Source organism: Pelobates fuscus, chromosome 3 (genome assembly GCF_036172605.1).
Source record: "Pelobates fuscus isolate aPelFus1 chromosome 3, aPelFus1.pri, whole genome shotgun sequence".
NCBI classification, from domain to species: domain Eukaryota; kingdom Metazoa; phylum Chordata; class Amphibia; order Anura; family Pelobatidae; genus Pelobates; species Pelobates fuscus.
In genome coordinates this window covers 338,808,208-338,834,354 of record NC_086319.1, presented here as the reverse complement: position 1 = coordinate 338,834,354, position 26,147 = coordinate 338,808,208, and the positions used below count along the sequence as shown (strand labels likewise).

The 26,147-nt window shown below is 42.1% G+C and overlaps 1 protein-coding gene across 1 annotated transcript in view; it reads left to right on the top strand.

Moving 5' to 3' along the window:
* Positions 1 to 223: 223 nt before the first annotated feature.
* NEDD4 (NEDD4 E3 ubiquitin protein ligase) overlaps positions 224 to 26,147 on the top strand; it is a 122,401-nt gene continuing 96,477 nt past the window's right edge. The window contains exons 1-4 of the mRNA XM_063449083.1: positions 224 to 363; positions 10,985 to 11,058; positions 14,268 to 14,346; positions 15,101 to 15,139. Coding sequence (XP_063305153.1) covers positions 322 to 363; positions 10,985 to 11,058; positions 14,268 to 14,346; positions 15,101 to 15,139 — 234 coding nt within the window. The 5' untranslated portion in view covers positions 224 to 321. The remainder of the gene's footprint in view (positions 364 to 10,984; positions 11,059 to 14,267; positions 14,347 to 15,100; positions 15,140 to 26,147) is intronic.

Genomic DNA, 26,147 nt, shown 5'->3' with positions numbered 1-26,147 from the left:
TGCTGAGCTCCAGCCCTCATACACACGGTGCGGGCTCCTCCTCATCACTGAGTACCATTACTGCCCAGCCCGCGCAGGCATGCAGACACACGGCTTAGTGCGCGCTCCCGCGGCGGCCGCCCCTCCCCACACAGAGGATATTGACGGATTTCAGTGCGTGTGAATGCGCGCGCGCGCCCCCGCTCGCCCCCTCTCCTGGCGCGTGACACTGTGTGCGTGTGTGGTTCCGGGCCGCGCGCGCTCCCTCGCAGTGTCAGGCAGGGGAACTACTTGTAACGCGTCATCCCCCCCATTCCCCTCACAGCACCCCGGGAGCGGCATATGGCGGCCTCACAGGAGGTGCACGGCCTTCCAGCGGAGGAGGTAAGCCTCTGACCGCCTCCTTACAGACTCTGTGTGAGAAGTATGAGGGCAGTCCATAGTCCAACCGTAACTCTGTATAGCCCGGGCTGGCTACTGGAGCACAGAGACTGCCAGTATGTGACACCCCCACTGGCCAGGGCTACAACCCCCATAATAGCTGGCCAGGGCTACAACCCTCCCATAATAGCTGTCAGGGACTACAACCCCCCTCCCATAATAGCTGACCAGGACTACAACCCCCCCAATAGCTGACCAGGACTACTACCCCCCCCCCCCCCCAATAATATCTGGCCAGGACTACAACCCCCCCAATAATAGCTGGCCTGGGCTACAACCCCCCCCCATAATAGCTGGCCTGGGCTACAACCCCCCCCCATAATAGCTGGCCTGGGCTACAACCCCCCCCCCCCCCCCCCCATAATAGCTGGCCTGGGCTACAACCCCCCCCCCCCCCAATAATAGCTGGCCAGGGCTACAATCCCCCCCATAATAGCTGGCCAGGGCTACAAACTTCCCCCATAATAGCTGGCCAGGGCTATAAACTCCCCCCCTAATAGCTGGCCAGGACTACAACCCCCCCCCCCCCCCCCCCCATAATAGCTGGCCAGGACTACAAACCCCTCATAATATCTGGCCTGGACTACAACCCCCCCCCCTCATAATAGCTGGCCTGGACTACAACCCCCCCCCCTCCATAATAGCTGGCCTGGACTACAACCCCCCCCCCCCCCCCCTCGATAATAGCTGGCCTGGACTACAACCCCCCTCCCCATAATAGCTAGCCTGGACTACAACCCCCCCCCCCCCCAATAATAGCTAGCCTGGACTACAACCCCCCCCCAAATAATAGCTGGCCTGGACTACAACCCCCCCATAATAGCGGGCCTGGACTACAACCCTCCCCCCTCCCCATAATAGCTGACCAGGGCTACAAACCCCCCCATAATAGCTGGCCAGGGCTACAAACCCCCCCATAATAGCTGGCCAGGGCTACAAACCCCCCCATAATAGCTGGCCAGGGCTACAAACCCCCCCATAATAGCTGGCCAGGGCTACAAACCCCCCCCATAATAGCTGGCCAGGGCTACAAACCCCCCCCATAATAGCTGGCCAGGGCTACAAACCCCCCCATAATAGCTGGCCAGGGCTACAAACCCCCCCATAATAGCTGGCCTGGGCTACAAACCCCCCATAATAGCTGGCCAGGGCTACAAACACCCTAATGCTCATCCAGCCCAGTTGCTGGGAAGCTCAGGGTTTGCTGTTGGCCCACACTGTCTGTGTCAAGTCCTGTCTATACCAGCTTTGTGTGGGGGTCAGAGTCGTGAAAGTCTCCCAGGGCATTGTGGGATTTGTAGTTCCAGTGGAATAATTGGCATTCCTGAGTGCTGACAGCTTGCTGGGATGGGCCTGGCTCACAGGGGGGCTAGGGGGAGGAAATAACTATTGTGTGGATAGGACAGGGTTTGCCAAAAGGTTGATTCCCCCCTCCCTGCTTTGTGAGAACTACAAGAAAGGCTGGTCCAGCATGGTGGGAGTGGTAGTTCTGCAACAGCTTGGTTATCTGCCGTGTATGGCATACCTGGATATGGGATTATAGTGATGTGTTGTTATGGGAAATAAAGTGTACAATAAGTCTGTCCATATCAAAACAATAAAAGCAAGCTGGTGGTATTGTGTGACTTACAGTAAAGTTGGCTAGACAATAATGGAAGTTGTAGTCCAGCTACAGGTAACAGACACATAATGTCTTCCTCTGACTTGGTTAGGAATTATACCAGGTAAGCTTATGATTGACATTTTTGGTGGTTAAATTTGTATTGAAATGGTGCTGATATTTGGCAGCCCATTTTCCCTCACCTTTTCTGACATGGATTCTGTATGAATTCTGCAAGGGGATTAAAAAAAAAAACAACAACAATAATATAGTAGGGTTGCTGTACATCAATTATTAACAAGGACTATAAAAGGCAATGTGTTGCAGGGTTTATTTAGATTAAAGTAATGCTGGGAGCAGTCTTTTGTTACATCTCTACTATTGGAGTGCCAAGGAGATGCCAACCTACCTGGCTCTAGTAGTGCAATCAATCAAACCTCCTCCCCACTAGTACCTCTATACAATCTGACAGCCACTAGACTCTCTAGTCTAAGTGCGTGATCTTTGGTAAATGTAAACATTTCAGTTTTTTCAGAAATTACAATTTATAACATAGCCAGAGAAAAGAAAGCAAAACTATTTTAAGATCTAGTTGTTTTGGTGCTACTGTCCCTTTAAACATTACACTGCCATCACAAAGGGAGTTATAATTGTGTGAGGCTTGAACATTTTGGGGATGATTTCTTAGCAGACAGCATATTGGTCTTTACTGTGTATTTTGGTGAATTAAGCAAAATTGTTGCAGCTCCCCACAATTCACTACTGAGAGAGTAAACCCAATAATCCAAATAGTTTGAGTACACACCCATTTTTTTTTAAAGGTTATGTAAAGGTGTGTATAGCTCACAACTTTACCTTCTTTTTCACCTCTAGTAATTTTTCATGGCATGTATTTTAATGATTACTTGCCATTATATCATCTGCAGAAAATTGTTTGGTGCATGGACTTGCTGCTGCATGCTTTGGTTTTTATTTTATTTTTAATTTTTTTAATTGACAAGCTAATGCATGAGTTAATGATTTTTTTTTTAGGTGTGTGCGTGTTTTAAAAAAAATGTATTTTATTTGTATGTAAAACATGTCAGCCACTGATAGGCAGAAGGTACTGGGTTAAGCAGGTTGGACAAAATTGACATTGCTTATTAATATTATTTATAAAGCACAAACAAACTCTGCAGCACTGTGCAGAGTATTTGTAACAAGTTTGACGCACAGGAACAGAGGGTGTTGAGGGCCCTGCTCAAACAAGCTTGCCTTCTAGAGATAATGTAGAAGTGTAAATTCTGCATTATCAATGTGGTTAGAGAGGGATGATCACTGGGCTAGGGGAAACTGCTGATTTTTGTCAAAACATGGTTTGGCTTAAACCAGGGAACCTCGGCAAAACACTTTTTAGGCAACATACCCACCTCAGAAAACGTTGTGTTCATTTAATCTCTAATAGTGCAAGAGGTTCCTGCTATGGAAGCATGTGTGCAGACCCACCCCCAAATGTATATTTACCATCTGCACTACCTACTAAAGTAAAAATAACCCTCTAATTCCTATTCTACGTTGTCCTAATTTTGGTCAGACACATGTGCAAACATATACACACTTCTTCCACTGTTTTTCTACAATTTAAACGATTTACACCTTCCATTAAATTCAGCATCATGTAATATAAAATAGGTTTTAATTTATCCACACGTCATTGGCCACTATTATTCTAACGGCATAATTTCATAATTGACCAAAAGAGTTGACAATATTAGAAAATTAAAACTTAGAAATTAAAGGATCACTGTGTTTTTGTGTTCCTGACCCTATAGTGCTAAACCCAACCTTTAGGTGGCATGCCCCCTCTTAGCCACCCTATAAAAGTATAAAACGTGCCTTATTTCCAGAGCCACGCGGGTTCGCCGGCGCTGGCTCTGCCCCCTTTGTGACACGGCACGGGGCAGGGCCAAATCAGGACCAATCAGGACCTCCTCATAGATATGCATTGAATCAATGCATCTCTATGAGGAAAATTCAGTGTCTCTATGCAGAGCGTGGGGACGTTGAACGGCAGGGCTGCACACAATGCAGCCCTGCGCCAGGAAGCCTCTCCAGTGGCCACTTGGAGGTGTCCCAAGGGGCAATGTAAACACTACCTTTTCTCTGAAAAGGCAGTGTTTGCATGAAAATAGCTGAAGGGAGCAATAATACTCACCAGAACAACTACATTAAGCTGTAGTTGTTCTGGTGACTATAGTGTCCCTTTAAGTTTATCTCAATCAATACAACTTTGGTATTATATAAGCATCCAGCAAACTAAATATTACCAGCATTAAATCAGACGGTGAACACGGTTAGTTTTATAAAAGTTCCAATTTCTGTTGAAACCTTTTTGTGCATTGGGGGGCTGTGTCCCCCCCCCCTCCCCCCCCTTCACCAAAGGTAAGAAGAAAGGAGGAGGATACTAATTTAATATAGCTCTTTTTTTATTTTTATAATTTTTTTCATGTATCTTTAACCCCTACCCCCCCACACTCTTCCCCCACACAAACATGCACCCCTCCCCCCCACAGTACCCTTCACACACACACACCACTCCACACCCTTACACACAAACACATACACTGCACCCCTCAATGCAGTATGTGTGTGTGTGTGGATTTAGCAGTCTGTCTGTGTGTCGGTGTGTGTATGTATTACGCAGTCGGTGTGTGAATGTGTTCAGCAGTCTGTGTGTATGTATTGCATTTGTTGGAGATACTAATAAATATAAGCTTAATTTTTTATATCATTATTTAAAATTTATGTAATTGAACTCTCTGTTGTGTTCTTAAAACAAAAGATGTTAACTAGTTTGGACAACTGTACAAGTTGTTTTTTTCTAAACTAAAACCTCAGTATTCAGGTTTAATTGCCATGTTGGCACTTTGAGGAAACAAAAGTTGGCATGTATTCCAGTTTGGGCACTCTGGCTCAAAAAGGTTTGCCATTACTGCCCTGTAGTGTTAAAACCACCATCTAGCCCCACTGCCCCTCCCCCCATTCCTTCCTAAATATAAAGTGAAATCTTACTAGTATTTAAGTCTGCAGCTTCTGCCTCTGTGCCAGACCTGCCTGCTTACAGCTGACATCATCAGAAGTGATTCTGTAAGTCAATCACAACGCTTTCCCTTAAGAAAACAATGGATTGGTTGAGACTGTCAAGGAGGCAGATCAGGGGTAGAGGCAACACAAGTGAAACACAGCTCTGGCCAATTAGCATCTCCTCCTATAAATGCACGGAATCAATTGATCTCTATGAGGAAAGTTCCGTGTCTGCATTCAGAGAGTGGAGATGCTGAATGGCAGTACTGCACACTATGCAGCACTGCCCCAGGAAGCACTTCTGGTAGCCATCTGAAGAGTGGCCAGTGGAGTTATCACTAGGCTGTAATGTAAACACTGTTTTCTCTAAAAAGACCGTGTTCACTGCAAAAAGCCTGAATGATTCTACTCACAAATACAATAAGCTGTAGTTGTTCTGGTGGCTATAGTGTCCCTTTTTAAAAGTGGGATAAAAAAAAAGTCCAAGATCTGGCAAAGAATTTCACATATTCTTGCTATACACTGAGAAGATAAAGTGCTGCGGAACTAAAGTGCACAGAAGATGTAAAGTGCATGTAGAATGCTTAATATGTTATGCATTGAGGAAATCAAGTGATACATAGTGAATAACATACTTTTTTGATATCAACATATTATATCAGTGGGTTTTGAGCATCCTTATTAATGCATTATGAATAAAGTAGATGAAAAGGATGTGGTAGTGATGGTGAACAGACTGAAAAGGTCTGAAAGTGCTGCTAGTTAACTTATGTTAGCCGTGTGTAAACTACATGAAAAGGGCTGATAATATACATTTCCAGGATTTGTGAAGAAATGCAAACTAACGTGCTATTGTGAATATCTAACATGTAAAACAGACCCCCAAATAAGCGTTAATCCCCATAATTATTAAACAATAAAATTAAAAACATGCTTCTTTTCTATTTTCCAAATTTAGTATTGGAAGAGAATAGTTAAAAATGGATGATTTGTTTTTTTACAGTTTTTGCAATAATAATGTGTGCACAATTAGTGCAGGTTAAGGAAAGTAATTAAAAATAAATTCATTTAGTTGTTCTGATTTACAGAATATATAATGTGTCTGGGATTTTCAGTTTGTTTTGGTAGTTACAGGTCACAAAGCACAAGGAGTAAAATAAACTTTTAATGTGGAGCGATTTTAGAAATTGGTATGTTTGTCTTGTAAGCCTAATAGCCATAAAAGAAAACAAAATTGCCACACAAAAGTATATATTTATATAAAGTAGACACCACAGGCTATTTACCTAAGGTTGTTTTGACACTTTCTACGTAGCCATTTCACTGCCAACCTCTGCTAAATATTGGAGTAAAATTTTATTTTTGGGGGGTTTTGGCACACAAACTTATAACAAAGAACTTCTCATGTGTATTTTGTAAAGTTGGTGTGTGCTATTCCTGTACAAAGTTTTATTTTGTATTCAGTTACATCTGCGTAACTGTAATCTGAGTAAAATGACACCCCCATTGTATGTCTTTGGCACTATTTTGTAAAGCTACAGTGCCATATAGGAGACCTGTCCTTTTCAGTATTCACAGTCGAATTTTGAGAGACGGATTTAATGAGCCTATGCTTCCATTTGAGGTATTATAGTAGTTTGACTGTTCAAAAACCCCCCACAAAGGCCTACCATTTGTAAAAGTAGACACTCCAGGGTATCTCATAAGGTGCATATTGTGCCTTAACATGCCCCCATTATTTGACCAATATATGTGGTAAAAAATAATTTTGTGCATTTTTTACATACGGATTGCATTTTTGCTGGGCATTTTGTATATTTCATATGTGCCACTAAGTTCAAAACCCCCAAGTTATGCTCAGCTAAGTCTTCTGAGTAAAAATACACCCCCAATGAATGTGTTTGGCACTATTTCGTGAAGCTACAGTGCCATATAGGAGACCAAGCCATATCAGTTTTCACCGAACTTTGAATTTTGACGCTGGGCCTATGTGCAATTTCCAAGCATCTTCGCAGGTTTTAAATTCAAAGTACCCCACAAAGGCCTACCATTTCTTAAAGTAGACACCCCAGGGTATTTCAAAAGGCATATTTTGAACCTTGGCGTGGGATCATTTTTCCGCTAGCGTGTACCAAGTGTAGTGGTAATCGTTTTCTTTCTGCCTTTTTGACACACAAAGTGAGTTTGCACAGTATATTTTGCAAACCTTATGTGTACTACCACTGTATAATACTTCATATGTTGCTCAGCTATGTCTGCTGAGTACAAAAATACCCCCCGTATGTACCTTTGCCAGGTATATGTGGACATCGGAGGGACACAGCCATTCCATTTTTTTTTTTCAAACTTTAAATTTTTACGCTGTGCCCATGTCCCATTTTAGAGTATTTTACCAGGCTATATAATCCAAATACCCCACAAAGGCCTACCATTTTTTAAAGAAGACATCCCAGGGTATTTCAAAAGGCATATTTTGAACCTTAGCGTGGGATCATTTTTCCCGCTAGCTTGTACCAGGTGTAGTGGTAATAAGCGTTTTTTCTGCCTTTTTGACACACAAAGTGAGTTTGCAAACCTTATGTGTACTACCACTGTTTAATACTTTATATGTTGCTCAGCTATGTCTGCTGAGTACAAAAATACCCCGTATGTATATTTGCCAGGTATATGTGGACATCGGAGGGGCACTTTTGGGACACAGCCATTCCATTTTAGAGTATTTTTTTTTTTATTCTTTATTTTCATTGTGCAGTTGGTTACAGGTTATCACATAGGCCACAACAGCGTGTTTCAAAGGTTCACAAGAGTTAGGTAGTGTCATAGGAGTTTGCACATTTTTATATTTATAACAAGTTTGGTTCAACGATAAACTATGTGTACTTCTATGTGCTGACATGAAGGATATTAGGTATAGTGGGATGAAATGCACATGTCTAAGTAGAAAGATTTAACAATGCGTTTTGTAAACATTTTTAAGCAGTAAGCAATATAAGCCGCATAGCATTAACAGTACAGATAATGCTGGTTTTACTCGCTAGTAACATCCCTTGACTAATGCTTTTGTTTCTGGTAATTGTTTAACAGTGAGCTACACATTTGCTGCTAAGGCATAGTGTAGGGTCTGTCCAGTTGATAAACTAGCATAGATAACGTTATGTGGAGGTCTGCAAACTAGTGTGTAAGGTACATGTCTATCTTGCATACTAAATAAACAAAGAAATGATGGTTAAGCCATTGCTCCTAGCCCTTCGCTAGCCAAATGTACATACAAGTGTCCAGGAGACAGCTGGGCAACGTATTGTGTTGCGCCGAGAGTCTGTGCAGTGGTGCTTGTGCTTCCCCCGGTGCTTAATAGAGGTGGGTAGACCTCTGCCGACGCCTGTTCTGCTGGGCCGTTGGCGTTGCACGTGGGCCCCTTGGATCAAGGTTCTGTCCCCTGTGGGACACTGGCAGGCCGCCGTGCAGGCTTGGGTGCAGGCCGCCGTGCAGGCTTGGGTGCAGGCCGCCGTGCAGGCTTGGGTGCAGGCCGCCGTGCAGGCTTGGGTGCAGGCCGCCGTGCAGGCTTGGGTGCAGGCCGCCGTGCAGGCTTGGGTGCAGGCCGCCGTGCAGGCTTGGGTGCAGGCCGCCGTGCAGGCTTGGGTGCAGGCCGCCGTGCAGGCTTGGGTGCAGGCCGCTGTGCAGGCTTGGGTGCATTTTTTAAACTTTTGTTTTGCTTATTATTTTTTTTAAAGTTTCCTAAACTTTCGTAAAACTTTTTTTTTTTTTTACAGATTTAAAGGACCACTCTAGTGCCAGGAAAACATACTCGTTTTCCTGGCACTAGAGTGCCCTGAGGGTGCCCCCACCCTCAGGGACCCCCTCCCGCCCGGCTCTGGAAAGGGGTTAAATCTTACCTTTTTCCAGCGCTGGGCTGAGAGATCTCCTCCTGCTCTCCTCCTCCGATCTGCCTCTTCTCCTCCCCGTCGGCTGAATGCGCACGCGCGGCAAGAGCTGCGCGCGCATTCAGCCGGTCACATAGGAAAGCATTCATAATGCTTTCCTATGGACGCTTGCGTGCTCTCACTGTGAAAATCACAGTGAGAAGCACGCAAGCGCCTCTAGCGGCTGTCAATGAGACAGCCACTAGAGGACATAGGGGGAAGGCTTAACCCATTCATAAACATAGCAGTTTCTCTGAAACTGCTATGTTTATGAAAAAATGGGTTAACCCTAGAAGGACCTGGCACCCAGACCACCTCATTAAGCTGAAGTGGTCTGGGTGCCTAGAGTGGTCCTTTAACATTTTTCTAAGCTTTTTTTTTTTTTACCGTTAACCCCTAACTAGCAGTAAGCAGCACTAACAGTAAATTCCCCATTTTCCCATAACTCCCACCCACCACAGCTACCAAAATATTTAATTATATTAGTTAAAAAAAATATTTAATTATATTTAATTATATTAGTTAAAAAATAATAAAAGTTCAAAAATAAATAAAAGTTAATCGTCAGGGGTTAAAAAAAATTAGATCACAGTATAGTACTGTGATCTGTATTTTGATCACTGTAGGCAGTGATCGACTGGCAGGGAAGGGGTTAATTTTTATTTGGACTGGGTAAAGGGTTTATTTTTTTAAAATTTTTTTACTTAAACGTTATTAAAACTTTTTTTAACTTAATTTTTTAACTTTTTAAAGCTTATTTTAAAACTTTTTTTAACGTTAACTCCTAGTTAGCGTAACACTAAATCCCCCAATTCCCCACTAACTTCCACCCTCCCCAGCTAGCTAAATGTATAATTTTAAAACATTTAAATGAATTAATAAAATAAATTTAACCCCTGAGGGTTAAAAAAAAAAAGAACTAACCCTCATGGGTTAAAAAAAAAAATCAGATCATAGTAAAATGTAATCCCTGCCAATTGATCACTGTAGTCAGTGATCAATTGGCAGGGAAGGGGTTAATTTTTTATTAAAATGGGTAAAGGGGGGTGGGATTTTAAATTTACTTTATTTTTTTTACTCTTGGGGGCAGGATCAGCACTGATCCGTCTCCCTGCACTTCACAGTGAACCCGGAAGTGCAGGGAGGCGGAAGGTAAGTATACACAGCACATGTGCTGGAACAGCACAAGTCGGTGCTCCCGGTCTGCCTCTAATACAGAGGCAGACCGGAGCACCATTAACCCCGCGATCTGCGTTTAATTTTAACGGGTGACGGACGAGGTCCGTCACTCGTCGTTAAGGCAATCCCCTGAGTGACGGACCTCGTTGTTAAGGGGTTAATAATAGATATATTTATTCTGCTAAAAACACACACACAAACACACACCCCAACCCCCCACCCCCAGCTCTGATGCGTCATAATAAATAAGCTCTGCCCTTGTTAAACATCACAATCCCTATAAGATAAAGTAGTTCCTACTTTATCATATGTATAATTAAACTATGATACATTTAAAAAAATTAAATATAAGACAAGAACAGGTAGAGCCTGTAATACAGCTAACCTTTTATTGTTTTGTTGGTCCAGAATTGCATTTGACCAAATACAGGTAGTCTAATAAAAATGCATTTCTAGATGCTATAGTACTCTGTTACGGGGGAGCAGTGTAACTATATTAATACTGTTGCTTGAAACTGTTGTCTGATTGCATTTAATGGATAAATACATCTTTTGAATGTACTAATTGTTCTTGTTTTTTATGACCATGGTTTTATATAATGAAGTGAAATATGTTGTGAATGTTACCAGTATTTTGCAGGTATTTCCAGTTTTTTTTTTTTGGAATGCACTGTTTACTAGTTTCTAATGCCAATATATTTTCTGAGCAAACATTCTAGATATGAGCTTTCCGCAGATCATTTTATATTTTAATTTGTCTTTCTAATTAACGTTTTACATTTTTGAAAAACTTTTTTTTCAGGAAAATTCCCGCATACTTCGTGTACGGGTAATAGCAGGCATTGGACTGGCAAAGAAAGATCTTTTAGGAGCCAGGTAGGTGTTTTTTTTGTCATTTCAACCCAATGAAAGTATGTATTGCAGTAGGCTGAAAAGTACTGGTAGTAGTCATATATGTGAATTGCTGACTAGGCAGTTGCTGGTAGGGTTCTCAAAGTTTCTGTTGGCAGCAAGGCTTTGAGTTGTTAATGAAGTCCCTGTTTCTGTGTCATTCTCTTTTGGTCTTGCCCAAATGCTACCTTGAAGAGCAGGGGTTGGCAGCCTGTGGCATATGTATCATGCATGGCACACAAGATGCTTCTGCATGGCATTTGGGTGTTTAGACCAAAACGAGATGGCTGGGGAGATCAGAAGAGCTCCCCCATAGCCAACTTGGCAGGAATTCTAGTGAGATCAATGGTCCATGCCTTACTTGGGGGGGGCAGAATTTTGCTGCTTTGCTCCTTGTCATCTTGCCCAATTCAGCTTCAAATGTATGCTAATGCCGACTGAACAGTAAACACTAGTCAAAATGATGGGGCACCATGAGGGTCAGTAATAGGAGAAAGTGATATAGGAGAATTTTCTCCTAGCACTGTTAAAGAGAAACCCATAGTGGAACACCGGCTGCAGCAGCTCTGTGACCGGCCAGTCCAGTCTCCTCTGGACCCCATGACAGCCACCCTTCTGCTACTTAATAGTTAGTAAAAAGGGTGGGTAAAAAAATGAACACATACATGCATAACACACAGAATACCACAAGTTGTTTCAACACATACATACTAAAACACACATATACAAATTCTCAAAATGGCCACACATAACATAAACAGAATATAGTATACACATATACACACACACACACTGTAATAAAAACAATAGGACAGGCACTCCAATGGACTTCCAATACTTATTTTGGCACAATGCCGATAACAATTTACCCGCTCCTGTTCTAGAGAGTCAGATTTGTCAATGAAACATATCATTGGTCTATTCCCACAGTCATCTTATGACTGCTCCTTGTTGCTAAAATAAAGAAATTATTAAAATGGTGATAGTGATAGTGCCTTTTTAAGAAAGAGAAGTGTGTGTATTATAGATATATCTATAAAAAGGATTAGTGGAATGGCCATATTTTTCCAATCTTGTTGAGCATTTTATGTGCAATATAATTGTATTATTTTGTCCAATAAAATCATAGTTAAAGGCAAATAAGTCTGAAAGTAAAATTTTTCGAATTAGGATTTGCCCATAGGTAGCCAGTCACGCCTGCACTTTTGATGCAGATATGTCCTGCTTGTTACCGCTTCCAAAGGAAGTAAAACCTTGCCCTGACCCTCTGTGATCCATCTGAAATGATGTAGAATCTGAATGGTGTGAGTGTTTGAGACTCACTTGATTATTTACTCAGTAATAATAATTTGGAGAAAAAAAAAATCATCTTTTTATATGAGGCAAAGACTTTTAGCTAATATAGTCTTCATATAAAAGATGGGCAGATTTAAAAAAAAAAAACAACGCAAAAAGACATGTAAAGGTGTATCTTTATGTTAAACTATTTTTGGTCAATACAAAATAAAAAACGGAGTATACAATATAACTACAGAAATAATATGATTTGCAAGTGACTTATTCATAAATTAGTGGTATGTAGCCAAAAATAGATTTACCAACATAAGAATTTCTACTACAAAGCATTTGATGTAAGAAGGAACTTTCATTTTTATTTTTACCTCGCCAAACTTTCAGTTAACAAATATGTAAAAAATCAGAGAAGTGACTGTTTCACTTGAAACAGGTTTTTGGTGTTTGTTTCTGATTGCTGCCTGTTATAAGTGGTGAATACTGACTCGTGTCTGTTGAGAAGCAGGACTTGCCTTGGGTGTGTCTCCCAGACTTTAAGAAATAAGTGAAGCTTTACATGCCCCATGGCATTGCTTCATATGTAAGTCCTATGATCCATTGCAGTGCTCTTTAACCTCAGTGAGAAGCCAACAGGGAAGAACAAGGTTAAGTGTATGGGAAACCAAAAGAGTATACAGCTGCTATGGGGCACTGTGGAAATATAAAGATTCTGCAAAGTGTGATGAGATTTTTTTTTGGGGGGGGGGGGGGGTTTCTAGAGAAAAATATTTTATTGATTGAATCAGAACATCACGGAAAACTATTTGGAGGTTTATAATGATATCATTCTGCAAGTTGGCTACCCTACCACTTTGGCTATTTTTGTCTTGAATTTGAAGTTCACCTTGAATTCCTGACAAATCTCACTTTAGTGAATAACCCTGAAATAACTTGCTTAATACCAAAGTCTACCTGGCAGGAATTCTAGTGCGATCAATGGTCCAGGAGTGATTTCAGGGGTGTTGCTTACACTGCATTTCTTAATTCTAATTTCCTGTAGTTGCCTGTAACTGTAGTAAGCATCTTAATGTATTTTTTTTTTTTTTATAATATAGGAGGCAGTTCTTCTTACCTCACAATTTGGGTTAAACAAACTTCAGTCAGCATTTTCCAACCACTGGTAGGATTTCAGAATGTGAGACACATCCACTATCTGCCAGTGGTACACCCAATGAGGTTTGTCTTAAGGAACACTCCCAAGCACCATAAGCAATACAACTTGCTCTTGTGGTTATGGTGGCAAGTGTTTCTAACTGTTTTTAGATTCAGGGTCACTCTAATGCTAAATGAGAGTGAGCAGCAGCCTATCCCATCTTTGCTGCATGTGCTAATGAGGAAGCAATGGTCTTAGCAGGAATGAGCTGCTGACTGCTTTCAACGTTTCACATTGCCCAATGCTGGTATTAATTTGTATGGCTAGGATGAAGTGCGTAATCTCTGTTAGCCCTACCTCCAGTTGGCACCAGGGGTGGCCAGGAACCATAATTTAGTGTTAAACTGCTTTAAAATGGCTTAATAATGATTTACTATTTAAAGGAGGTGGAACGCCGACCCAGCACAGAGGGACATCGGCCCTGGATTTGAGGGTTGCGCAAGGGGTTTTTAACCCTTGCAGTGCTGGGGAGGGTTGGACAGAGGGAACTATAGTGCTTGGAATACATTTGTGTATTCCTAGCATTATAGTATCCTTTAAGGTGTAGTGGTTCTGGTGACTATAGTATCCATTTAAACCAGAAAGCAAGGGATAATGCATCCCAAAAACCGCATGTTTCAAATGACTAACGTCCTGTGTTATACAACTGAACACATTACGTACGTTCATTCTTCTACTTCTAACTTTAATATCTTTGCCTTGTCTCTAGTGATCCTTATGTGAAACTAACAGTGTATGACCCAGCAAATGGAGCTCTGACAAGCGTCCAAACCAAAACTGTGAAAAAGGTAAGGACTCGTTAATTGGTAAATTCTTACATTGTCTGCAGGGTACAGAAATAACCTTTTCTTTTTTTTTCTATACCTTCAAAACAATTTGCTGTTCTAGCCCATCTGTAGTTCTGATAACTGCACCTTTACATCCTATTGCACATACACTATGTGCTCAGCAGTTATGAATAACTTAAATAATTAGAAATAACCAATTTAACTATAAAGTAGTTGTGTGCATGACTGCTGTTTTACGCACTGCCATATGAGAGCCCATAGAAGTCACTTAGATTACATGATCTTGCATGAGTCAATGGGAATCTGTATGTTTTGGTGGGTATTTTATTGGCGCCATAATAGAAAAAAAAAAGTGGGGTACACGTTCCATTAAAGTAGTGATGGTTAAGGAATGTTCCTTTAACCCCTTAAGGACCAAACTTCTTGAATAAAAGGGAATCATGACATGTCACACATGTCACGTGTCCTTAAGGGGTTAAAGTTACTAACCGCTGAAGTAAAGACACTGATTAGGTCTATAAAATACTTTTCACTGAATTGTATGACTAGTCCCCTTAAGTGATTTATTTATTTGCAAGTTTCAGAACCAGGCTTCCAAGCTGATTTACAACTTTATCTGATGTAGGTTATTACTAATTTAATTTCTTTTAGGGGAGAGGCACGTTTCTCTTTCTTAAATGGAGGAGTAGGTAAACTATTTTTCTGAACTCATATTTACGTTCAACTGACATTTTGTGTCTTTTTTTCCCCCCAGAGTTTGCATCCAAAATGGAATGAGGAAATATTGTTCAGAGTAAGTTTGAGCAATCTGCATGAAACCCTTTATTGCAACCATTGCCTGTCTGTCTGTCCATCAATCTAACTTGTTTACCTTGAGAATAAGTCCACATCTGACATATTTCTTATCCCCTTTCCACACGTAATATTAATAAAATCTGTATTTGCTTTTTATTTTCGCTTTAAAGAAATACTCCTAGCACCATAGCCACTACAACTCACTGGAGTGCTGTGTCCTTCCCCCATCCGCCATTGTAAGTAGTAAGCTACTTAGTTGTTTAGGTTGAAAAAAGGACTCAAGTCCATAAAGTTTAACTGTGAAACCCATTCTTGATGCTGTTGATTCAAAAGAAGGCAAAAAACAACAACCCTCATTTGTTGGGTGGGAGGGGAATCTTCCTTGACCCCATAATGGCATTCGGATTTCTCCTTGGATCAACAGCCTGCTTACTACATATCAATTATATCCTTGAATATTGATAAATTTGTTTATGCAAAAAAAACTTTTTTGTTTTGTTAAATATCTATAAATTCTGATAACCTCTTAAGGCAGATAATTCCACATCTTTATTGTTCTTACTGTAAAGAACCCTTTCCTCTGTTTGTAAGCAAAAATGCCTTTCTTCCAGTCCTCTTGTGTGTTGTAAATTCATGCTAATGAGCAAGTTGGCACATAGCAATTTGTACTGACCCTGTATATATTTGTATAGTGCTATCATATTCCCTCTGAGGTGCCTTTTCTTTTCTTTTTTTTTGAATTCTTTATTTTTGGTGTGCAAGAAAGATACCATAAGCCTCGATGTGCCACAACAGCGACATCTGGGTACTTGATTAAACATTTGTTTTACATGTCATGGAAAACGATTGTGATGCACATTTTAGTTATAAATAATAACATTGTAGCATTTAGATCGAACATTTAGCTTATTCAAAAAAAAAGTGTGTCCATGCGCTTTCAAACTAAGCATTGTGAAGTATAACGTATATTATAAAGTAAAGTAAATCATAAGTAGCTTATAAACATAAGTAGTTCAGTAATGCTTCGGTCCTAAAGGTGTGGGAACCATGATGTCTTTCGTGTGTGCCCTAGATAGCCTTGTTAGGTTGAACTCACTGTGTCAATGAGGGTCTGGGTGGTGTTTCTCTGTGTTGGACATAATTGTGTCGCAGAGCATGTGGTCCTGGATCATAGGGGGTAAGCTACCCTCATCGGTACCCCCTAGTCTGCCAATTCGCCGTCGGTGCATATCCCGAGTTGAGGGTGTGAGCTTGGTGTGAGAATGGGGCACTTGGCGAGGTAGGAAAGCTTGTATTGCCATATTTCTGTTTTAAGTGGTTTGCCTATCAGGATGCCCAGGTGGTGTGGCCAGTGTAGGGTTGCGTATGTTTGCTAATTGTGGGGGTAACGCTTACTATCTCTGACTGGCGGCTAGACCCATGAATTCACTGTCACCCACGTGGTATCTCTAGGTGGCCAATATTCGGGGATTTAGTGTGCCGGGTTACGCTGAGTTTGCTGCCCGCAGAAAGTTAAGGAGCTGCCGGCGGAAGGTAATAAAGTGGTAATAAAGTGGTGGAGCCTATTCCTGTCTGTTATCGGTTGTTACCAAGGCAGAAAGCTAAGGCTCAGGGGAGTTGGGAGTAAGGTAACACGCTGTAACTGGGCTGTTTACACAAGCAACATAGCATATCTTAATAAAAAAAAAAATTTGCAGCAAAAATAAAATGTAGACTCAGCAGTATAGTCAGACAGTTCTGGTAGCCTGTTCTTCTGTGTGCCCCTCCATGGCTCAGGTGCCCATCGGTTGGCGGCTAACCCTCTGCGCCTTGAACGCGGTAGAGGGTGAAGCGGGGGTCCCAATCGGCTGGAATGTGCGCTCTTTTGTCATGTCCCATACGTGAGGGTGCCGCTGTCTCGTGGCTTGGGTAGTTGGCGCTGGGTGTGCAGTCAATCCTAGAGCTAACATCACCGAATCCATCTCTGCTGCTTCCGTCAAGCGGGTTGTGGCTCCTCCATGGGAGATGACCAGGTTTCTGGGAAATGTCCATCTATATGGGATGGAGTGTTGTCGGAGCGCGGAAGTGAGGGGCTTGAATTTGCTTCTCCAGAGCACCGTGGACAGATCCCGGTAGAAGGACAGGGTAGAGCTTTCAAAAAGAATGGTAGGTTTTCCTCTCACAGCCATCATGAGGGTTTGTTGAGCTGCCCGTGTCTGTAGCTGTAGTATGACGTCCCTTGAGGTGTCCGCCGGGGTTTTTGCGGCCCTCGGGATGCGGTAGATCCCGTCGATCACGGCTAGAGTTGCTTGGGGTGATGTGAGTAGAGCGACAAGCAGTCTTCCGGCGTATTGCGGTAGGTCATTCGGGGTCACTGTCTCCGGGATTCCCCGGATTTTAACATTTCTGCTCCTGTGCCTGTCCTCTATCGCGTCGAGGCGGCCGGCAAGATGTGACTGGGTGCGCTGCAGCTCAGTATTTTGGGCTTCTAGCTGTGTGCATCGGGTTGTTAGGCCTTCGGAGTGTCCCTCTACGGTCTTGACTCTCCCCTCCACCGATTGAATTTCCTCACGCAGAGCGGCCACGTCTGCGGCAAATAGCGTACGGAGGTTGCGGAGAAGGGCTTTAATGTCCCCCTTCGTGGAGGGTAACTTGTTGTCCTCGTCGGAGGAGGCCTGGTGTAAGCCCCCAGAGCTCGGGAATTCATCCAGCTCGTCCATAGCTTGTTCCTCGGAGGAGGCCGAGGTCGCGTCGCCATATTGTTTTGGTGCGGTGAGGCTTGAGGCCTTTGCGGGACGGAGGAGAAGGTCTCCGATATCGCGGGCCCCAGCTGGTTTTACGGTTCCCTGATGTTTAGTTTTCTTCCCCATCCTGCGATATTGTAGTTGGGGTTGATGATGGGGCTTTTAGGGTGAAAATATCGCTTTTTTAGGCTTGTTTCGGCGGAGCTGTGCTTGCATGCGTCTGTTCGCTTCGGCTGTTGGCTCCGCCCCTCATGCCTTTTCTTTTCTAAGGAAAGCAATTCAACTTTTTAGAATGGTTTGAGTTTCTGTTAAAGGACCACTCTAGTGCCAGGAAAACATACTCGTTTTCCTGGCACTAGAGTGCCCTGAGGGTGCCCCCACCCTCAGGGACCCACTCCCGCCGGGCTCTGGGGTGAGGAAGGGGTTACACTTACCTCTTTCTCCAGCGCTGGGCGGGGAGCTTTCCTCCTCCTCCTCTTCTTCCTCGCGACGTCATCGGCTGAATGCGCATGCGTGGCAGGAGCCGCGCTCGCATTCAGCCGGTCGCATAGGAAAGCATTCATAATGCTTTCCTATGGACGCTTGCGTGCTCTCACTGTGATTTTTCACAGTGAGAAGCACGCAAGCGCCTCTAGCGGCTGTCAATGAGACAGCCACTAGAGGCTCTGGAGGCTGGCTTAACCCTCAGTATAAACAGAGCAGTTTTTCTGAAACTGCTATGTTTATAAAAAAAAGGGTAAAAGCTAGCTGGACCTGGCACCCAGACCACTTCATTAAGCTGAAGTGGTCTGGGTGCCTAGAGTGGTCCTTTAACCTTGCGGAAGCACAATCTAGTGCCTGTTGGTGTATCAGCCACTAGAAGTGTTTATCCCCGCAATGTAAACATTGCCATAATCTCCAAAACTGCAATGTTTTAGAATGCGGCAGCAAAACAGGAGTACTGCACACAGACTCCACTTCATTGATTTAAAGTGGTCTTGGTGCTTATAATATCCCTTTAGTATGTATAGAAATGTAGGCACATTGTGGAGGAAAGGTTCATTGGTACTTAAATCAATTTTGCATCACGAGGAGAAGGGAATACTTAGAAGAGAGGTATTGGACATGTAAATGGAATAGGAGGGTATAACAACAAATGTAAATTAATTGATGATTGCATTGGGTATGTTAGAAAAGGGTGTAATATCCTCAGTACTGTGCATAAGTGTATTGTAGACTTCCACAGGAATATGCAGTGTGCTTGATTATTACAAATATCTATGATCTTGCATATGTATTCGTTTATAACAAGAGTATTATAAACAAGATTATCACCGCACTCCCCATCCTCTGTAATATGTTCTGGCATTTCCCCCCTTGCTATAGAGTTCGAAATCCACTCCTCCATTGTTACTTTAGATTTTGCATATGATTGCAAAAGCATTTGCTAATGCTTCCTTCCAAAGTTGCAACAGTTTTTTTGTTTAAAAGATGACTGACCCCCTGCATACATATTTGAGTACATTGACTGCCCCCTCTTCTATCTTAGGAGTGCTTATAAGGCTGCTCCAAGTGTTCCAAAAAGTAAGACAAGACAACTGCTGTCTGTGGAATACTCACAGTGGAGGAGCTAATAAGCCACTAGCAAAAACCCTATTTTTCTTTTAATTTCTTTCTTTCTTTTTTTTTTTTATAAAATGGAAATACCTTTTAATAAGTATTTTATACTAATAGATCATACAACTATTTACAAGATCCTTCCACTTCTGCTCCAGGCGCATAATATTTCATGTTGATAGGGGAAATTATACGTCAAGACAACAGCTAGAGGGCAGGCTTCTTCAGTAAAAAGTATGCTTTCCATATAAAGCATGGGTCCTTAAACTATGGGCCCCCCAGATGTTGCTGAACTACAACTCCTATGATTCTCTGGCTATCTATGTAATTCAAAGAATCATGGGAGTTGTAGTTAAGCAACATCTGGGGGACCGGAGTTTGAGGACCCATGATATAAAGCAATAGCCATATTAATTTTCACTAAATCTGTAAAGTATATGGCAAAAGAATACTACATTAAATATTATCAAAAGAAAATAAGCTCATTTAATAGTTTACAATTGTGTTAATTTCAATTAACTGTATTAAGCTTTTCCAAACTACCTCAATAATGGTGGGTCCAACAATAATTTTACCATGGGTGATACACATGCAAGCTGCAATATTTACTGCTTAAACTGCGTCTAGAGACTCAAATGTATGCTTGCCTGTGGTCAAACAGGCACCTAGAGTGGAGGGCTATGGTGAAGAACCCAAAGAGATTTTGGTCTGGATTTCAGATATACACAGGAAAAAGGGGGATTACTATTCCTAATGTTATCATGTCCAGTGCTTTCATAGGAAAGCACCTCTAATGGCTGTCCGTGTACAGTACAGTAAATACGTTTTCTATGTACCGTATATACTCGAGTATAAGCCGACCCGAATATGAGCCGAGGCTAATTTTACCCCAAAAAACTGGGAAAACTTATTGACTCGAGTATAAGACTAGGGTGGGAAATGCAGCAGCTACTGGTAAATTTCTAAATAAAATTAGATCCTAAAAAAATATATTAATTGAATATTTATTTACAGTGTGTGTATATAATGAGTGCAGTGTGTGTGTGTGTGTGATGCAGAGCCTTGGTAGGGGGTGGGCATTTTTTATATATTTTTTATTATTATTATTTTATTTTTTTTTTATTTTTATTATTATTTATTTATTTTTATTATTATTTTATGATTATTATTTATTTTTTTCGCTTGATACATGGCAGGGAGGGGGGGGGCTCTCCTTCCCTGGTGGTCCAGTGGCATTGTCACTTCAGTGGGGGGGGGGGGGAGAAAGAGAGCACTTACCTCTCCTGCAGCTCCTGTTAGCTCCCTTCTCCTCCGCGCCGGTCCGTGCAGCTCTTCTGTCAGCTCACACTGTAAGTCTCGCGAGAGCCGCACTATGAACCCGCGGCTCTCGCAAGACTTACACTGGGAGCTGAAAGAGGTGCTGAACGGACCGCCGTGGAGGAGGAGAGAGCTGACAGGAGCTGCAGGAGAGGTAAGTAACCGCACACAGCCCCCAGTCTGTATTATGGCAATGTAAATTGCCATAATACAGACACTGACTCGAGTATAAGCCGAGTTGGGGTTTTTCAGCACAAAAAATGTGCTGAAAAACTCTGCTTATACTCGAGTATATACGGTAATCTCAAGTCTTACTACTCCCAGCATTTTTAAGCTTTTATTCTACTTACATACTAAGACTTGAATTGTGTTCGGTCTAGGGATGCACCAAAATTTTCGGCCGAAAAATGGGTGCATCCCATTTTGTCTGAAAAAGGCTAAAATCTGTCGAAAATCGGGCATAGCGACTTGTCAGGTCCTCTGTCCATGACCGAGGACCCGACATTGGGAGGGGGCCTGGTGGCTTGCCCTGTTTGTCGCTGGGTGCGAGGGAGAGACTCAGTACAGTCTGCAGCTCCGCCGGGTGTTGCAATTTAAACCACCGCACGCCTAAAAGTAAACCCCATCAGTTCCCTGACCTGGTTGCTCCCAAGCCGCCTCCTGGAACCGCTGCAAATGTCAGGTCCTGCGCTCTGTCTGTGTCTGTGACAGGACCGCGCATCACCGCTGTGATTTTTTGGACCCGGAAGTGACGTGTAAGCAATGGGACAGCCTGTGGCAAACCTATTCACACTGCGAGCGGTAAGTAAATTAACTTATTAATTATATTCTGCTCGTACCTGCCAATTTGCCCAGACTGCTGATGAAGTGCTTTGTCCTAGTACCCAGTCCACTCATGCATTTCTAAATCTGCTGACAGATTTCAAAATGAGGGACAGATCCTTGGGAGTTGGGACCTATTTTTGCTGGGCAGTTCTTCAAATTGCAGATACTGTCTGAGCAAATTCGGAACTGTTGGCACCTATGCAAATTGCCACTTCCTGGTGGTTTATTATTAATCCGTATTACCCTTCAATCCCCCATCAGCTGGGTACTAATGTGTATATACCATCAGTGACATATGGTATCTGTCATGTTTTAGTTGTACACAGATTAACGGGGATTAAATAAATTTAATAGAAAATCATCATCATTTACTGCAATCTAAAGTAAATTGGAATTTTAAATAGCACAAATAAATCATTAGATAAAGGGATAATAAATATATATCCAAAATTCATTAATCTAAAGTAAGCTTGGCTATTTTAATGTAATTCTTGTCATTCACTTCTCAGTTTGCTATTTACAAAAAAAAAAAATTCTCTTATTTACTAGTTGCAAATCCTGTTGAAATAAATATACAGGGTTATTCACTAAAGGGAGAATTCAACGTGAATTTAAATGAATGTAAGGCTAAAATAGCTGAATGGAAAGCATAAGCTAACTCAGAATTTTTCCAGTGTGGCTATTTTCATCATACACTTGAAATTCACACATTTGTATTCCTAGCACTATGGTACTCCCTCACTCGCACGATCATTAGGGCAAAGTAAACCCATGGGAAAGCATTGAATCAATGGTTTCCAATAGGGTTTAAGCTGATGGTTGATGTCTTCATGCACAGCTAGAGGACGTCCAGCATTAGGTGGCCAAAAGTTGCCTAATATACAAAGTTGCTTTAATTCCTAAGGAACTCCCTAAAGTAATAAGTGCTTATGGTGGCTTTAAATTTGACGTCAGGGCCTGCCACGTGAGGTCCAATCAGAGGCTTCTAATAGAGAAACCTCTGATTTGACCTTCTTACCGTTTGAGAGCAGGGGAGTGGGAGGGTTGATTGGGAAAACAATTAGCAGAGGATGTAGGGAGTCGGAAGGGACTTAAAGAGGGAGGGGCTACAGGATATTCACCCTTGCAGGCTCTGTTTGCAGGGGTGAAGCGAATTACATCAGTTGCCAGTGTGCAGTGCACACTGAAGACTGATGTTAATTATGGACCAGATCAGCCTAATGCACTTGTCATATTTTAAAGGCATTTTACTCCATCAATTCAGTTTACATTGAAACTAACAGTTTTGGGTGGCACTGTGTATGTAATATGTATCTTTTTATAAGTAATAATGAAAAGTTCATTTTTGAGTTAGTCACTTTCCTTTTTTTTTTCTTTTTTTAAAATCAATAGCTGAGGCATAGTCCCTTTTCAGTGACTTTACAATGTCAGCGGCTTGGAAAAATTTCAAAGTTTCTGATAAAGACATCAAATTTGCAGTCTTGTTTAGCTGAAATTTCAAGAGGGGGTACAGTGCAGAAGCACTTTTCCACAACAGGGTTGATACACCACCTAAAAAAAACGACATCCAATTCAGCAAGAAGAGTACAGAAAAGCAAAAATGCTTAGAAGTACCCCAACTACTAGCACACAAACACCTTCTGTCGCCACAGTCTTTGAAAAGACTAATACATTGGCAAACGATAGTGCCAAAGCACAAGGCATTACAGAGAAAATAATGGAATTTATTGCCTTAGATGACCAGCCATTCTCTGTTGTGGAAGACATTGGATTTCGTAAGCTCATACAACACATTGAGCCTCGTAACATACTGCCAAGCAGACGTTATTTTGCAGAAAGCTGTCTACCTGAAATGTTTGACCGTGTTTCAAAACCCATTCATGAGCTCATGACCACAGACATCCCAGCTCTAAGTTTTACTACTGACATTTGGAGGTCGGACGTAAGTCCAACTAGCATTCTCAGCTTAACAGCGCAGTGGATAGACGCGGATTTTAAATTGCAAACAATTTTGCCTCAGGCAGAAGAGTTTGTTGGGACACATACTGCAGCAGTGATATCTGAGACTTTAGTTACCATGCTTGAAACTGTCACGTTTACATAGATTGATATGGAGCGCAACTGCAGATTTCTTAGGACTTAGATTGTTGATTAGGATACTTAGAACATAAAATAGGAACTGTGTATTCAATATTGGAAAATACAGGTACTGTATCTTTAATTACTTCGCTGTTGCTTTAATTGGAGTAAGCAGCTTCCGATATACATGCAATCTAGCACATTGGTGTTTGCAAGTTTTAAGGAAATGGAGGAAGTTAGAAATTAAGTTGTAACAGGAGTGATTTGTTTTGGAGTTAGAGATAGCAGGCCTGGGAGCAACTGTAGCCTGAATGCTTAACGGACTTGAGACCAGGCTGTAGCAGAAATGCTTGGCAAGCTAGAGAGCAGACTATGGCAGGAATGCTCAGCGGGCATGAAAGAAGGTAAGCTCTTATCACAGATATAACAATTGACTTAGCTTCCAAAGGGTGAAAAATCAGTTCTCCTCCGGGGAGGGTTGTTTCTGAGACAGGATGAGAAAAGTCCAGATACTAGCCGTGGTCGAGGAGAGGAGAAGGAGGGTAAGTAGAATTCCAGTCCGGTTCGGTACACAAGTAGAGGTCGCAGAGAAACTTTTAGCCGGGTTGATATCGCGGTAACGCTGTTCAATAATCCAGCGTCTTCTATCTGGCGCGGTCGCATTATGTAGCGTGGGGAGACCGTGTCAGAGAAGGGGTGTGGCTAAACTCCGTCAACCCGGAAGAGACCAGGAATTACCGGTAGTTGAGGCATGACAGAAACTTGGCACATTGACAAGTCTAAAGTGCATCTGATTGTCCGAGACAATGCACGGAACATGGTAAAGGCTATGGAGGACAGTGGCCTTAATAGCATACCGTGCATGGCACACACGCTCATTTGGTTGTGAATGAGGGAGTGCTGAGTTAGCGCAGCATATCCGATATAACCGCATCAGGGAGAAAAACTGTGGGTCACTTTAAGCATTCTCCACTTGCTTATTCCCGATTACAAGCTTTGCAAGTACAGTTTGGAATGCCACCCAAACGACTGCAGCAAGATGTAGCCACTCGCTGGAACAGCACGTACTATATGTTGGAACGACTACTTGAACAAAAGCGAGTCTTAGCTGCGTACATGGCAGATTACGAACTGCCAGCAACGTTCAGTGCACATCAGTGGATGTTAATTGAAAATATTTTTTCTCCTCCTGCTCCTATTGAACAGTTAACCAAGGAAATAAGCTCAACTAATGCATCTGTTGCTGAAGTTATTCCCTTGATTGCAGCACTGAAGCGTCTGCTAGGAAAAGTGGTGCAAACAGACCATGGCGTCAAAACAGCTAGAGGCACTCTATTGGAGTCCCACCCGCTATACTTCGTTGCAATAGTATTAGATCCTCTATTTAAAGAACATTACTTAGCTGTGGAGAAAAAGCAGCGTGCACAGGAAATGATACAGGTACCGCTGGATGTGATGGAAGCATCTGATGAAGGAGACTTGATGCACAGAACAAAGTGTGCCAGAGAAACGGTCACGACGTACAAGTGATGAGAAGCACACTCCCTCGCTTTCTGACATGTTTGACGAGATTCTACAGGAAAGCAGCACCCTGATCCACAGCAGTGCCACAACAAGTGCAGCTACAAAACAGCTGGAGATTTATCTCGTTGAGCTAGCCATCACCAAAAGCGACAATCCCTTGACTACTGGCGCATGAACAAATATCGCCTTCCATTGCTTGCACGTAGATATTTATCTGCCCCAAGCACCAGCACAGAGAGCAAGGGTTTATTCAGTGCAGCATCACTGTCTCTCCTGCGAGAAAGCTGAGCAACTTTTGTTCTTGAAAAGAAACCTGCCACTTTTACTTAAATAGAAAGCAGTCCAAGTTGTCAGTGTGTAGTTATTTTATTTACATTAAAATTGTGTAGCTCTGCAAACATTTGTTCTTGACTTGGGGCTACGCGTGTTTACAGTTTGAGGTTGGTTGTACTGCTGTTTCTTGCACTGTTGTTTTGTACAATAATTTTCAAATAAATTGTAAATACATTTATTGATATTAAATTAGTATCAACAATATATTATTCTTCAGTCCTGTATAACGAACAGTTTTATTTATATATATATTTTTTTTTTAAAGTTCTTTTCTGTCCAATGTTGGTGTGTTACTTTCAATAAGTGTATTTATTTTATTGTCTTGCCGTTTTTCATATTATATTTATTAAATTAAGTCTAATTTAATAAAATTTATAGAACAAAAACAACCTATTTTAAAAGTATTTCGGCAAAAAAGTAATTTTCAGCAAAGGACATCCTGAATTTTCGGTTTCGGCCCAGAATTTTAATTTTGGTGCATCCCTAGTTCGCTCACTTTTACAAGTTCAAACTCTAAAAATCCTTGGGCAACTCATTGCAGAAACCATGCTTTCATGTGTTTAATCCAATTTGGTTGTATACTTCTTAGTACTATTCACCAGCATAGAC